The sequence below is a fragment of the Penicillium paradoxum genome (assembly GCF_028828445.1).
Source record: "Penicillium paradoxum strain IBT 22861 chromosome Unknown utg000004l_segment0_segment0, whole genome shotgun sequence".
NCBI classification, from domain to species: domain Eukaryota; kingdom Fungi; phylum Ascomycota; class Eurotiomycetes; order Eurotiales; family Aspergillaceae; genus Penicillium; species Penicillium paradoxum.
In genome coordinates this window covers 2,592,771-2,609,261 of record NW_026643182.1, presented here as the reverse complement: position 1 = coordinate 2,609,261, position 16,491 = coordinate 2,592,771, and the positions used below count along the sequence as shown (strand labels likewise).

The 16,491-nt window shown below is 38.3% G+C and overlaps 2 protein-coding genes across 2 annotated transcripts; one reads left to right on the top strand and one right to left on the bottom strand.

Moving 5' to 3' along the window:
* Positions 1-316: 316 nt before the first annotated feature.
* On the top strand, positions 317-2,644 carry N7457_004692 (uncharacterized protein; the record flags this gene model as incomplete). Its single annotated transcript, XM_057175737.1, has 1 exon — positions 317-2,644. One exon carries the CDS (start codon positions 317-319, stop codon positions 2,642-2,644), a length of 2,328 nt encoding a protein of 775 aa, XP_057032784.1.
* A 946-nt stretch (positions 2,645-3,590) lies between these two features.
* N7457_004691 (cleavage polyadenylation factor subunit CLP1) lies at positions 3,591-5,294 on the bottom strand (the record flags this gene model as incomplete). Its single annotated transcript, XM_057175736.1, has 3 exons — positions 3,591-3,858; positions 3,909-5,104; positions 5,157-5,294. 3 exons carry the CDS (start codon positions 5,292-5,294, stop codon positions 3,591-3,593), a joined length of 1,602 nt encoding a protein of 533 aa, XP_057032783.1.
* Positions 5,295-16,491: the final 11,197 nt, after the last annotated feature.

Sequence of the window (16,491 nt, the reverse complement as noted above, 5' to 3'; positions counted from 1 at the left end):
TGGCCTATCAGAGCCCTATTTTCTCAGGCTGATGCCCGATGTCATCCACCAATGCTTATATACCCTTGCACTGCCGTGCTGCGCACGCACATAAAGCATGCATCTTTGTCTACCGTTGTGAAATTTTTTTCTTTTTCTCTTCCAGATGTGAGGTTTATTGTTACCTGCTTTTCTGGAGTTTATTGCTTTTCAAGTCGAACTATTTATACTATGATCCAAACTTTCCGAGCTATTCCCCCAGACGTCAACGCATTAGGTTAACGTCACAAAACAAACATACTCCATACTATTTGTGTGGTCAAACGAATTCGCAGAAATGACTTCCTCTCGAGGCTCTCAACGTGTGCGCACACAATACCCCCCGGCGCCCTGTGTCGAGGAAGAGCCCCAGGCTCTCTCGAAAGAGCTTAACGGCCTGTCCAAACTTGGAGACAAGCCGGGGATCTATGGTGTCCAGACAAGAGGTGCTGTTGATCAGTATCCCATCTTGGTCTCTGTCGACTCCCTCCCTCCACCCTCCACCTCCCCTGCCAGTGTGCCCGGACTAGGGAATGTGTCCTCGGATGAAAGTACAGGGCCGGCGACGCCACCTCCTCAAGAGCCAGTCATCCGAAACACTGTCATGTTTGATACGGGTGAGCGGCCAAAACGCCCATCGCCATCCGTTGCAAGCCAACCCCGAGGCCCACCCTCTCGACCTCTGGCCCATCAACAACCTACCCGTGAGCTCAATGCACAGCGGGAATCCAAGCCGCCCTCCCGTACACGGGATAGCAAATCTAGCAGACAAGGGCCGCCAATAATTAATAATTCACACGGCTCTCGAGGACCGAGTACGCTGGATCGTACAGGTCATCGAGCTCCCGTGCAAGACAAAACATACTTGCAACCACCTAGGACCTCTCTAGGTCGGTCCAACAGTGCAAGACATACGCCGTCGTCGACGCGACCAATGCAAGAACGATTTCGACGGGAGGCGAGCTCGGGGTATTTGTCTGATTCAGCCACCACATCTAAGCCGCCCTCTCGTAAGTCTAAATCGCGTGTGTCGATGGCTCCAACACCAGCAGAAGTAGCGAATGGGCCCACCCTCGCAGAACGCATCGACGAGAAGCTTCGCGAGCGACAAGAACGACAAGAACGACAGGACTCAGGGTCGATATCTGACCCGGAAGCTCGGCAAGTTCCCACAAACACGAAGCCTGTCGACCCTGTCAAACCTGCGAAGCCTGTGAAGCCTGTGAAGCCTGTGAAGCCTGTGAAGCCTGTGAAGTCTGTTGACCCGAAACTCGTGAAAGCATCCATGCCACCTCCAGCTCCAGGCCCAGCTTCTGCTCCTGCTCCTGCTCCTGCATCGCGCTCGTCTTCGCGGGAGCCTCGGCGTGTTCCGAGCATGCGAACTCAGCACGAAGCGCCTCCAGCCTCCCGATCCCGCGCGAAATCGGTCACAGTGGTGCCTAGGCGATCGATGTCTGGGTCTCGCCGTCATTCGCGCCCACCACCCGAGATGACCAAGCCTGCACCAAACCAAATTGCGATCCAGCTCGATCCAGACAGATCAACCAGCCAGCCCGCAACTAGTCGACAGGGTGCCGCATCGCCACAGCGCCCTAATCCCGTAGGCCTGGGTCTTTCCCCCTGTCCTCGAACCATCGCCGTGGCAGGCTACCAAGACTGGTATACTCTCAAGGGCCTCACCCATCTGGACATTTGCCCATCCTGCATGAGTCAAGTCGCCCACTCGCGCTACCGGGACTACTTCATCCCCAGCCTCTCGAAACCAGCCGGTCAAAAAACACGATGCGCCTTTGCCAACGCATGGGCCCGTCTCGCCTGGGCACAAATGATCAAAAAGGGACACGACAGCCTGGAGCTCCTGTACCAAATGACGCGCCCACCACCAGGAACCCGCTCCTGCCCAGGCCGCATCGTCGCCGAACAAACCTGGCACCGCATCTACGACCCAGAAACCGGCACCGACCTCCCAGGCTTCCACGTCTGCAACAGCTGCGCGCGCAACGTCCGCATTCTCATGCCCAGCCACCGCGACACCTTCCAACCAAACCCAGAACCCAGCGAACACGTCTGCGACTTCGTCACATCCAGCCCGCGCTTCGTGAAATTCATCGATCTCCTCGACGCCTCTGCGTCCCGCGCCGAGGCCGAATCCTCGCGCACTCGCCGGCCCGATACGCGCGAGTTCCTCAGCTACGCGCGGCGCAAGGTCGTGCTGCGCGACTGTCGCCGCGACAGACCTAGTCTTAGCACTTGGCATTTTATCCCCTCGCTGCCGGAGATGTGTGTCTGCGAGGATTGCTACGATGAGGTTGTCTGGCCGCTTGCGCGATCTAACCATCCCATTGCGTGTATGGTGACGACGAAGATGCGGCTCTTGCCTGGGGATCGGCCTGGGCGCACACGGGAGGCGAGTTGTCAGCTTTACTCTCCGCGGATGCGGGCGAAGTTCCGGGAGGCGGTTATTCGGGACGAGATTGGGATGTTGAGATCGGTTGCGCAGCGGAGAGTCGAGGCTGAGCGGCGGTTCGTTGATCGGAGGGAGGAGCTGTTGATCTCTCAGTCGAGGGGATATAATATTGATGAGGAGATGCGGAAGGCTGTCGATGAGTGGAGGAAATGGGAATAAGGTAGGTATATTTGTTCTCGGTTCTAGTTTATCGTGGATTTCTTTTGCTCTGCTGGCAAGGGCATGTATACTTCGGGGCATTCAGGGTGTACTCTCGTGTACAATTGGAGGGAATTTTGTTTGGCATTGTACTAGCATAGCATACACTTAGCATTTTCATATCCCTGTACGAAATCAGATTTCTTTTGTCCTCGAGTTCTGTGTTCATATACCCCGTATCAACACTACAGCAGTCGTTGTATATTCCACGAGGAGTACATAGCTGACTGCATTCCGTAACTACATGTAGATATAAGTACATATGTGCCTTCTGCCCCGCACTGAATCACCGTTACAAAGTATTTCTCTCTTCATATCATCATTGTCTAATTGTATATCTATTGAGATTTCTCATGAGACGTTGGGAAACAGCGGACAAAGCAACTGGATATGGATGCCAAAAAGGCAGAAATTCGGGACTTGGAAAAAGGGTTACAATCTTTCTTCTTCATGAAAGCTAGAATCAAAGCACATATTCAAAGAGTAAAGAAAGAATGGCAAGAGATGATGCTATTCCGAGATATGGAACGAGAAGTAGCAAACTGGAGAAAGCAGAGGCAAGAGACGAATTGGACTGGGCCATCAAGTCGGCAATACTCGGGACACGATGGTGCTCGCTATCATTCGAATGGGGATTTCTGATACTTAAGACCTCCTTCAGAGATGTGTTAGACACTACAATTTTACGAGGCATCAAGTAATATTTGAGCGTCTTAGACTCAAGGGTTGCAATTCAGATGATCAATCTTCCATTGTACAAGTTTAATACGACGTACATACACATTGAACAGTGTGTCAACGAGCCATAACCCCATGCTAAGCATTACGCCCCAACTCCATGCCTCGAAAGTAGAAAAATGCAAGAACCCAGGGGGTAAGGAAAACGTGATGCGATGCAAAGAGAGCCCTAACCAACCAATCCCACCAACTCACCAGGCCAACGCTTTGCCCAGATAATAGCACGCGAGGGCATTCTTCCGCCAACAGGTGCAAGCACACGGATCTTGCCCTTGTCCGCATCTACATCGGCGACATACAAGAAGCCCATGATGCTCGCGTCGCGGACTTCAGATGGGGATGCGGTGGTGGGAACATGAGTAATGGCAAGGAGGGTATTGGCCAGAGTAGAAGGAGCAGGGGGAAGGACCTTTTTCAGCGGAATGTTGCTGCCGTTGCTGGTATTTGAGTTGTTTGCGGTGTCAGATGGCTCTGAGAATGAGCCCACGACACCAGGGAGGGGGCGGCGCGGTCTGGGTCTTGCTTTTGTTCTTGGGTGTAATCATTTATACCGCCCCCAGGGAGGAATGAATCGCCTGTTCCCAGCTGGGAGGGGTCGTATTCGTCTTCATCTTCATCGTCGGTTGAGGTTAGGGTGTAGTTGTAAACAGAGAGGGCGGCGAAATCAAGTTGTTGTGCATGAGGGGAGAGAGTGATGGCGGAAGAGGGAGAGGAGAGTGGGATAGGATTGCCGAAGAAATAAGAGCGAATTTGAGACTCGCGGGTTGCCTTGCGGAAGGCTTCATCACGGTCAACACAGCCACCGGATTTGGTCAGCTTGATGACGGACACGTGTTCGTCGAAGACGGCAGCTGTTGCGCTGGAGCTGGGCTTATTGTCGTATTGTTTTGCGACAGTGCTGTACAGGCGCTCTGAGCCCAGGACTAGGATGACGGTAATCGCAAACTCGGTGACAATGTGGTTGATAAGTTCCATGCTGCCGGGCTTGTCTGAACCGAGGATTCCGGGGGTATCAACGATAATTCCTGTTTCGCGCGCATCCTCGTCCTCTGCCATACGACCCGTAACAGAGAGCGCGAGACGCGATACAATTGATCGGTAGACAGCGCCTTCGCCGTCAAGGGGCTTTTTCATCGGATAGCTGTACACAAGCGGTAACTTGACTGGTACGGGACTGGGCCCAGACATGGGACTGCTTCCCCAGCCGTCCTCAACGTCCAATATGGTACGGAATGCAGTCGCGGTCAGTGTGCCAGGGACGCTCAACATGCCCTCTGTCGGGTCGAGGTTCACAACCAGTGGCTGGCGGCCGATTTTCGTCGCATATGCAGTCAGGATCTTAGCCACAGTGGTCTTTCCAGTATTTTCAGAGCCGAGCAGGAGCACGCGCGGGCCATCCTTGCCGATTGATTGCGCCTCTTCCCGCAATGTCTCCAGCGCAAAGTGAATGTTGGCGTATTCCATCATTGGGGTCTCCTCGGCTGTGTACTCGCTCTGGCACCCTCCTGCACCATGGCCCAGTGTCGGGGTGACTCCATCAGATGTTGTTGGTGGTGAATCGACCGCGGTGACTTCTAGCGCGCAGCCATGCCATGTGTAGATTGCTGCCTTTGTGCCCGTGAATGTGTAGCTTTGCGATTCCGCTAGCTCTGTACCAAAAAGCTCAGCGGTCCCATTGAGAAGCTGCGTGGCTTGAGTCAGCGGTATCTCGATCAGATGCTAGAATGCGACGTACCTTGACCTTGATAATGTGACCAAATGCGACTTCAAACCGCCACTCCGAACATGGGGCCAAGGTGATCTGGGATGGCAGTGCAGGGACCTGCGACCTGTCATCCAATGGCTGCGTTAGCTCTAGGCCCGGGAGCGACATCTTATCGATCAAATTGCAAAGCTTCAAGATGAGCACAAAGACAATGAGGAAGGGAATTGTACATATAATATTGGAGATGTCAATCAATTAGGAAGGCGGTGTGAGTAAACAGCCATAGGCGGTCGGTGGGGGCACAAATGGGAGATTGTACCAGGCCTCTACTTTTTGTCGGAGCATGAGATCGGCATACCGGAAGTTTAGTTTATCCTATCCACGCAGTATTTTTGATATTAGTCAGATAGTCATATTTCCTGCTAGAATAGTGGATACAGAAATACAGAGATTTCAACTCCCTTGATTGGACCCCTACTATACTGAATACTACGTCAGTTGACAGTTATAAGCCCGGTTCGCACGAAATAAGGCCGCTATTCACAAGATATAGCGCCTATCAGCACCTAAAAACCTCTAAAGCTGTATAGTAGCCCGCTAAGGCTATATAGCACCTAACCCTAACAATAGAAGTATTAATAATTCTCTCCGCTATAAAGGGCGAAAAACTAAAGGACTCGCCCTAATAGCGTATCTAGTTCGCCCGGGTAAAGCTATATACGATATAAAAATAAGTCTAGAAGTACTATAATCTAGATACCCCCTAATAGAGAGACCGGTTAGGAAAGAAGAGCCTATTAGGCCGGAATACCCCTATAGAGGGACCGAATTAGATAAAAGAGATTAGAGAGATAAAATAGATATCTTTAAAGTAGACTAATCGAAATAGGATAGGGAGATAAAAGGACTTTCTAATATAAATAACTATATTTATACCTTCCTAGACCTAATCTACTATACCGCTATTACCGACTATTAGACCCTATATAAGAGACTAATATACTTTAGAGATCGCTTCGCGAGATTAACTATATATAAGGAGGAAGTCCGAATAAAGTAGAAGGTCTTTACTATCTAAAAGCTAACTAGAGATATTAAATAATAGCTTAAATAATAGAATACCCTAAAAGAGTAAGCTATTAGCCTTAGTATTAATAACGGAGACGTAAATAAGGACTTCCTATATACTATTAAAAAGGTCTTACCTATTTAGTAGTAAGGAAGATATTAAGAGATCGTTATAGATAAGAAAGTCTACTAAATCTATAATCTCCTTAAGTTATTCTATATAATAAATCGAGAAATAGGGATATAAAAGGTATTATCTACTATATCCCTAAAAGGGGTATTTTTAACCTAGTAGGGATACTAAGAAGTAAAGTCCTAATCCTAAACTAAGAAGGTAATCCTATTTAAAAAGAGAAGGTATCTATATAGGAACCCCTACTATTTATATAAAATAGTAATATACTAGTATCTTAATAAGGAAAACTACCCTAAAGGGACCTATATTAATCTAAGAAAGCTAGAAAAGATTAAGTAAAAACTCGCTAAAGAGCCTACTTAAAAGAAATAGATAGAAAAGAAGGTAGAAAAGATATAGTAAACTTAGTAAATTTAGTAACCTTAGAAGGAAGAGTTTATAAATTAAGTAAGCTTCGTTATTACCTCTATATAGTAATATTAGTAACCTTAGAAGGGAGAGTTTAAAAATTAAGTAAACTTCGCTACTACTCTTAAGCCTTATACTATATAGTAGGGGGGCTAATATAAAACTACGAATACGCCCTCTCTCTTACTAAAAATAGAGAACTTATCTTAAAAGATAGATAGATCCTTAATATAGGATCTAGTACCTATATCTATAATAATAGAGACTTTTTTATCGACTTTATACTCTAGATTTCGGATCTTATAATAGGAGATAGTACTATCTAGGTATTAGAAAAGGGGAAGATTAGACTAGTAGATAGATATCTAGTAAAAGGTAAAATAGAGATTATACTTAGTAATACCCTCTATTCCTTTAGCTTCTATATAAATCTAGTAACCTACTCTATACTAAAAAAGAAGGGCGGGATATAGTATTAGTATATAAACTATATTAAGAACCCTAATAATAGATTAGTTATCTATATAAACCTTTAGGATTAGTTTAATCTTTAGATCTTTAATAGACCTAGGGAAATATAGCCTTAGTAAGCCTACTTTATAGAGAGAAAGTTAGTAAAACCTTAGTAGTTAAAAGCCTTATTAGATATCTAGTACCGGAGACTAGTCTATATTAATTAACGAAGTATAGTAAAACTCGCTACTATAGTAGATAGAGTTAGTTTTAATAATAAAAAAAAGAGTCTACCGGAAAGGAGACTATAGAAACGTAGGTATTATACTAGACTTATTAGCTAGGTTATATACTAAGGTAGATATTAAGACGTATTATCGGGTATACTTTCGGACGATTTAGAAGGGTATACTTTAATCTTATTTAGCTACTACTAATAGAGAATAAGTACTATTAGATCTTTTATTTTTACCTAGAAGGTCTTAGGTTTTATTAGCTAATAACCTATAAAATAAAGCCTAAGTATTAGCTAGTAATTAATCGTTTTATAGAACTAGTAAGAAACTAATAGGATCTACTAATTAAAGCCTTCTAATATAATAATAAGTCCTTAGCTAGAAAACCTACGGAATATAGCCTTACTTCTAATAGTATCCTTATATATTATAACCCCCTAAGGTACTCTAAAATAAATAGTTATACTAAAAGATCCGGTAGTATAATTATTACCTATATATATATACTCGTACTTAAAGGAAAACTCTTAAAAGATTTATAGCTAGAGGCCGCTAATACTATAGTATAGTTACTAAATCGTACGCCGACGTATATTACTACCGAAAACCGCTAGGTTATACTATAGGAGGAGGTACGGAAAGAGTTCGTACTATAAGCGCTAAGGATTAATCTATTAAATATTAAACTATATAGAAGTTTAGTATACTATAGGATTAATAAATAGGTCTAGTCTAATAAAATAAACCTACGAGCTAAGATCGGATTCTTAGTTAGTTATATAGTATTAAATATTTAGAAAATCTAGTTTCTATATATTAGGAAAGTAAAGCCTATTAGGGATATAGTATTTAATAAAACTCGTAAATATACTCTTAATTATAATAGATATTAGCTTATTCTAATACTAATATAGTAAGAGCCTTAGGAAATTACTATAGAAGAGTTTACCTAGATACTTAATCGCGTAATAGCTAGTTAAGAGACTAGTAAAATAGAAGAGAGAGATTATCGAGATCTATAAGAAACTTAGTCTAATAATCTATAAGAAACTTAGTACTATAATTATTAAGGATCTTAGTAAGGATCTTAGTAAGAAAACTAGTAGAATATATAGTAGAACTCTCTATAGAGGGAGATAGCTAGTAAATTTAGTTAGCGAGATACTATCTTACTTTAGGGGGTAGACTAGTAAGTGGTCCTACCCTCCCTAAAAACTATAATTATATAGTAAATACCTAAGATCTATAAACTCTAAGCCCCGTTAGGTATATTTCTAGATAAACCCCTTCCTCCGCTTTTTATTATACCGCTATAAGAACCCTATACTACTCCTAGTTAGGGGGTAGATATACCGGAGGATCTAGAGGATCTAGTTAGCGACTAGGTTTAGGATAATAAAGCTATTCCTACTATAGAAGATAAGCTAGAAAGATAACTATAGGCGGAACTTCTCGCTCTAAGTAGATAAATTATAGGAGATATTAATACTAGTAATATTATTAGTAGAAAGCGAAGGCGTTAAGCTAGGTAAGATAAAGACTATATCTATATAATAATTATAGGAGCTATAGACGAAAAGGAAGACCCTCCTATACTACTATATACTTTCGCTATAGGACTATATATTAAGAAACCCGAAATTAGACGATATTAAGATAATCTCCCCTTAGTCCTAAAATACTATAAAGATATTATAAACTATCTATTTTAGGAAGGCTTTCTCGTAATAATAAGAAAGGAAATTAACTCTCTAATAGAAAAGGAAACCTATAAGATTATAGAGAGACTAAAGGATAGAGGTAAGTAAATACTACCTCTTATATAGGTATTTATCTATAAATACGATTAGGATAGTTATTTAGTTAAATTTAAAACTCGTATATACGTACGGGGAGACCTAAAGACTATTTCGTATAAAGAAAAGAGAGCTACTATACTAATAGTAAGGACTATAAAGATAATCTTCGCTCTTATTACCGTATTTAATCTTAACCTAAAATAGTAGGATATTATTACTATCTTTTTAAATAGTATACTAAAAAAAGAAGTCTATATCTAGATACCTAATAGGTTTAGACTACTAAGTAAATACTAGAAGCTCCGCTATATACTATATAGTCTATAAATCTTACTTAGACTATAGTAATAGGAAGTAACTAGTATATTTCGTAAACTAGGTCTATAATAAGCCCTAGAAGATCCCTATATCTTTATCGGAAATAGACTAATAGTCTTCTTTTATATAGATAATATCTTAATTACTTATTATAAAGATATATAAAGAAAGGCTATATAACTAGAGTGAGATCTAGAAGTATACTAGGAATTAATAGATTATAGAGAGATAGTATAGTTTCTTAATATCTATATTATTAGAGATAGGTAGTAAAAGAAGCTATAGCTTTATTAAGATAGCTATATAGTAAATATTACTATACGATATAATCTTATAGATAAACTAGCGGTATATACCCTAATACTTATTAAAGAGCTAACTCTATATTAGGGTATAGCTATAGCCTAAGAGATCCTATTATACTAAAAGAAGGTAGGATCTACTAGATATACTACTATAATTATAAGACCGGATACTATAAAATCGACTACTTATCTAGTATAATATTTAATAAACCTAGGCCCCTAGTACTATTAGGTAGCTAATAGAGTTATTACCTACCTTAATTCTACCCGCTATCTCGCTATTAAATATAGTATAGATTCTAGAATAGACTCTATATAATTTACTAGTAATACTTTATATAGAGATTATCCTAATAGAAAGAGCTCCGCTAGCTATATCTACTAGGTATATAGCGGGCTAATCGACTAGAAGGCTAGTAAGTAGCCTATAGTTACTACCTCTACTACTAAAGCTAAGCTCCTTAGTCTCTTAGAGACTATAAAATAGCTATAATAGTAGCGTAGACTTCTTAATACCCTCGGTTTTATCCCTTCCTATTAACTAAGTATTAGTTACGATAATTAGTATACTATTAGTCTTCTAACTAGCGAGGATATAGCGTTCGAGACGAAATTATAATATATTAATATTTATCGGTACTAGCTTAGATAGGAAGTTAGGGAAGGAAGAATTAAGGTAAAATAGGTACCGATAGCTAGTATAGCTATAGATAGACTTATAAAGTTACTTACTAGGTAAAAGTATAAAGCTTTCCTTAAAATATTAAGGATAACCGATATAAGCTATCTAATAGTAGGGGTCGTCTTATTAGTAAGAGAAGAGAAATAGTATACCGACTAAGTATAGGAAGTAGCTAGACTATATTAACTAATATAGTATTTAGTATAGTAGGGGTCTAATTAAAGGAGTTAAAATCTCTATATTTCTATATCTACTATTCTAGTAGGAAATATAACTATCTAACTAATATTAAAAATACTACGTAGATAGGATAAACTAACCTTCCGGTATACCGATCTTATACTCCGATATACCCCCTTAGCTAGGCTAGTATAGTCTAGCTACTTCCTATACTTAGTCGGTATACTATTTCTCTTCCCTTACTAATTAGACGACCCCTACTATTAGATAGCTTATATCGGTTATCCTTAATATTTTAAGGAAAGCTTTATACTTTTACCTAGTAAGTAACTTTATAAGTCTATCTATAGCTATACTAGCTATCGGTACCTATTTTACCTTAATTCTTCCTTCCCTAACTTCCTATCTAAGTTAGTACCGATAAATATTAATATATTGTAATTTCGTCTCGAACGCTATATCCTCGCTAGTTAGAAGACTAATAGTATACTAATTATCGTAATTAATACTTAGTTAATAGGAAGGGATAAAACTAAGGGTATTAAGAAGTCTACGCTACTATTATAGCTATTTTATAGTCTCTAAGAGACCGAGGAGCTTAGCTTTAGTAGTAGAGGTAGTAACTATAGGCTACTTACTAGCCTTTTAGTCGACTAGCCTACTATATACCTAGTAGATATAACTAGCGGAGCTCTTTCTATCGGGATAATCTCTATATAAAGTATTACTAGTAAATTATATAGAGTCTATTCTAGAATCTATATTATATTTAATAGTAAGATAGCGGGTAGAATTAAGGTAAGTAATAACTCTATTAGCTACCTAATAGTGCTAGGGGCCCGGGTTTATTAAATATTATACTAGATAAGTAGTCGATTTTATAGTATCTAGTCTTATAATTATAGTAGTATATCTAGTAGATTCTACCTTCTTTTAGTATAATAGGATCTCTTAGACTATAGCTATACTCTAATATAGAGTTAGCTCTTTAATAAGTATTAGGGTATATACCGCTAGTTTATCTATAAGATTATATTATATAGTAATATTTACTATATAGCTATCTTAATAAAGCTATAGCTTCTTTTACTACCTATCTCTAATAATATAGATATTAAGAAACTATACTACCTTTTTATAATCTATTAATTCCTAGTATACTTCTAGATCTCGCTCTAATTATATAGCCTTTCTTTATATATCTTTATAATAAGTAATTAAGATATTATCTATATAAAAGAAGACTATTAGTCTATTTCTAATAAAGATATAGGGGTCTTCTAGGGCTTATTATAGACTTAACTTACGAAATATACTAGTTACTTCCTATTATTATAGTCTAGGTAAGACTTATAGACTATATAGTATACGGCGGAGCTTCTAGTATTTATTTAGTAGTCTAAACCTATTAGGTATCTAGGTATAGACCTCTTTTTTTAGTATACTATTTAAAAAGATAGTAATAGTATCCTACTATCTTAGGTCGAGATTAAATATAGTAATAAAAACGAAGATTATTTTTATAGTCTTTACTACTAGTATAGTAGCTCTCTTTTCTTCGTACGAAATAGTCTCTAGGTCTCCCTATACGTATATACGAGCTTTAAATTTAACTAGATAACTATCCTAATCGTATTTATAGATAAATACCTATATAAGAGGTAGTATTTACTTACCTCTATCCTTTAGTCTCTCTATAATCTTATAGATTTCCTTTTCTATTAGAGAGTTAATCTCCTTCCTTATTACTATAAGAAAGCCTTCCTAAAATAGATAGTTTATAATATCTTTATAGTATTTTAGGACTAGGGGGAGATTATCTTAATATTATCTAATTTCGGGTTTCTTAGTATATAGTCCTATAGCGAAAGTATATAGTAGTATAGGAGGGTCTTCCTTTTCGTCTATAGCTCCTATAATTATTATATAGATATAGTCTTTATCTTACCTAGCTTAACGCCTTCGCTTTCTACTAATAATATTACTAGTATTAATATCTCCTATAATTTATCTACTTAGAGCGAGAAGTTCCGCCTATAGTTATCTTTCTAGCTTATCTTCTATAGTAGGAATAGCTTTATTATCCTAAACCTAGTCGCTAACTAGATCCTCTAGATCCTCCGGTATATCTACCCCCTAACTAGGAGTAGTATAGGGTTCTTATAGCGGTATAATAAAAAGCGGAGGAAGGGGTTTATCCGGAAATATATCTAGCGGGGCTTAGGGTTTATAAATCTTAGGTATTTACTATATAATCGTAGTTTTTAGGGAGGGTAGGACTACTTACTAGTCTACCCCCTAAAGTAGGGTAGTATCTCGCTAACTAACTTTACTAGCTATCTTCCTCTATAGAGAGTTCTACTATATATTCTACTAGTTTTTTTACTAAGATCTTTAATAATTATAGTACTAAGTTTCTTATAGATTATTAGACTAAGTTTCTTATAGATCTCGATAATCTCTCTCTTCTATTTTGCTAGTCTCTTAACTAGCTATTACGTAATTAAGTATCTAGGTAAACTCTTCTATAGTAATTTCCTAAGGCTCTTACTATATTAGTATTAGAATAAGCTAGTATCTATTATAATTAGGGGTATATTTACGAGTTTTATTAAATACTATATCCCTAATAGGCTTTACTTTCCTATTATATAGATACTAGATTTTCTAGATATTTAATACTATATAGCTAACTAAGAATCCGATCTTAGCTTATAGGTTTATTTTATTAGACTAGACCTATTTATTAATCCTATAGTATACTAAACTTCTATATAGTTTAATATTTAATAGGTTAATCCTCGGCGCCTATAGTACGAACTCCTTCCGTATCTCCTTCTATAGTATAACCTAGCGGTTTTCGGTAGTAATATATATCGGCGTACGATTTAGTAACTATATTATAGCGTTAGCGGCCTTTAGCTATAGATCTTTTAGGAGCTTTCCTTTAAGTACGAGTATATATATATAGATAATAATTATACTACCGGATCTTTCGGTATAACTATTTATTTTAGAGTACCTTAGGGGGTTATAATATATAAGGATACTATTAGAAATAAGGCTATATTCCGTAGGTTTTCTAACTAAGGACTTATTATCGTATTAGAAGGCTTTAATTAGTAGATCCTATTAGTTTCTTATTAGTTCTATAAAATAATTAATCGCTAGCTAATACTTAGGCTTTATTTTATAGATTATTAGTTAATAAAACCTAAGACCTTCTAGGTAAAAATAAAAGATCTAGTAGTGCTTATTCTCTACTAGTAGTAGCTAAATAAAATTAAAGTATATATTTCTAAATCGTCCGAAAGTATATCCGATAGCGTATCTTAATATCTACCTTAGTATACGATCTAGCTAATAAGTCTAGTATAATACCTACGTTTTTATAGTCTCCTTTCTAGTAGACTCTTTTTCTTTATTATTAAAACTAACTCTATCTACTATAGTAGCGAGTTTTACTATACTTCGTTAATTAATATAGGCTAGTCTCTAATACTAGATATCTAATAAGGCTTTTAACTACTAAGGTTTTACTAACTTTCTCTCTATAAAGTAAGCTTACTAGGGCTATATTTCCTTAGGTCTATCGAAGATCTAAAGGTTAAACTAATCCTAAAGGTTTATATAGATAACTAGTCTATTATTAGGGTCCCTAATATAGTTTATATACTAGTACTATATCCCACCCTTCTTTTTTAGTATAGAGTAGGATACTAGATTTATATAGAAGCTAAGGGAATAAAGGATATTACTAAGTATAATCTCTATTTTATCTTTTATTAGATATCTACCTACTAGTCTAACCTTCCCCTTTCTTAGTACCTAGATAGTACTATCTCTTATCGTAAGATCTAAAATCTAGGGTATAAAGTCGATAAAAAGGTCTTTATTATTATAGATATAGGTACTAGATCCTATATTAAGGATCTATCTATCTTTTAAGATAGGTTCTCTATTTTTAGTAAGGGAGAGGGTATATTTATAGTTTTATACTAGCCCCCCCTACTATATAATATAGGGCTTAAGAGTAGTAGCGAAGCTTACTTAATTTTTAAACTCTCCCTTCTAAGGTTACTAATATTACTATATAGGGGTAGTAGTAAAGCTTACTTAATTTATAAACTCTTCCTTCTAAGGTTATTAAGTTTACTAAGTTTACTATACCTTTTCTACCTTCTTTTCTATCTATTTCTTCTAAATAGGCTCTTTAGCGAGTTTTTACTTAATCTTTTCTAGCTTTCTTAGGTTAATATAGGTCCCTTTAGGGCGGTTTTCCTTATTAAGATACTAGTATATTATTATTTTATATAAATAGTAAAAGTTCCTATATAGGTACCTTCTCTTTTTAAATAGGATTATCTTCTTAGTTTAGGACTAAGACTTTACTTCTTAATATCCCTACTAGATTAAAAATACCCCTTTTAGGGATATAATAAATAATACCTTTTATACTACTATTTCTCGATTTATTACGCGAAATAACTTAAAGAGATTATAGATTTAGTAGACTTTCTTATCTATAACGATCTCTTAATATCTTCCTTACTACTAAATAGGTAAGACCTCTTTAATAGTATATAGGAAGTCCCTATTTACGTCTTTATTATTAATACTAAAGCTAATAGCTTACTCCTTTAGGGTATTCTATTATTTAAGCTATTATTTAATATCTCTAGTCGGCTTTTAGATAGTAAAGACCTTCTACTTTATTTAGACTTCCTCCTCGTATATAGTCGATCTCGCGAAGCGATCTCTAAAGTATACTAGTCTTTTATATAGGGTCTAATAGTCGGTAATAGCGGTATAGTAGATTAAGTCTAGGAAGGTATAAATATAATTATTTATATTAGAAAGTCCTTTTATCTCCCTATCCTATTTCGATTAGTCTACTTTAAAGATATCTATTTTATCTCTCTAATCTCTTTTATTTAATTCGGTCCCTCCGTAGGGGTATTCCGGCCTAATAGGCTCTTCTTTCCTAACCGGTCTCTCTATTAGGGGGGTATCTAGGTTATAGTGCTTCTAGACTTATTTTTATATCGTATATAGCTTTACCCGGGCGAACTAGGTACGCTATTAGGGCGAGTCCTTTAGTTTTTCGCCCTTTATAGCGGAGAGAATTATTAATACTTCTATTATTAGGGTTAGGTACTATATAGCCTTAGCGGGCTACTATATAGCTTTAGAGGTTTTTAGGTGCTAATAGGCGCTATATCTTATAAATAGCGGCCTTATTTCGTGCGAACCGGGCTTATAACTGTCAACTGACGTGGTATTTAGTATAGTAGGGGTCCAATCAAGGGAGTTAAAATCTCTGTATTTCTGTATCCACTATTCTAGCAGGAAATATGACTATCTGACTAATATCAAAAATACTGCGTGGACAGGATAAACTAACCTTCCGGTATGCCGATCTTATGCTCCGACAAAAGCACCAGCACGCTTTGGCCTTTTGATATGCTGACGTTCAGGGTCCTTTGAATTCTGGAATATATGTCGACATATTTGAGCCGCAACCTAGTCCTGGTCTGAGAGCGTCTGAATTTGGTTTCCTGCTGACGTGGCCTGCAGCACGCGGTTTTGCAATGCCGAATATGCATGTAAGCACGAGCGGGTCATCGGAAAAGGTGCTGGCGGCTACACACTGACTGCCACTGGCCATAGAATGGATCAGCCACCCACTCATGAATCTAAAGCCGCTGTTTTTATTTATCAAACCTCAAAAACGTGTGTGTTGTTATACTTCAAAATGCGGGGCTTGGTTTTACACCACA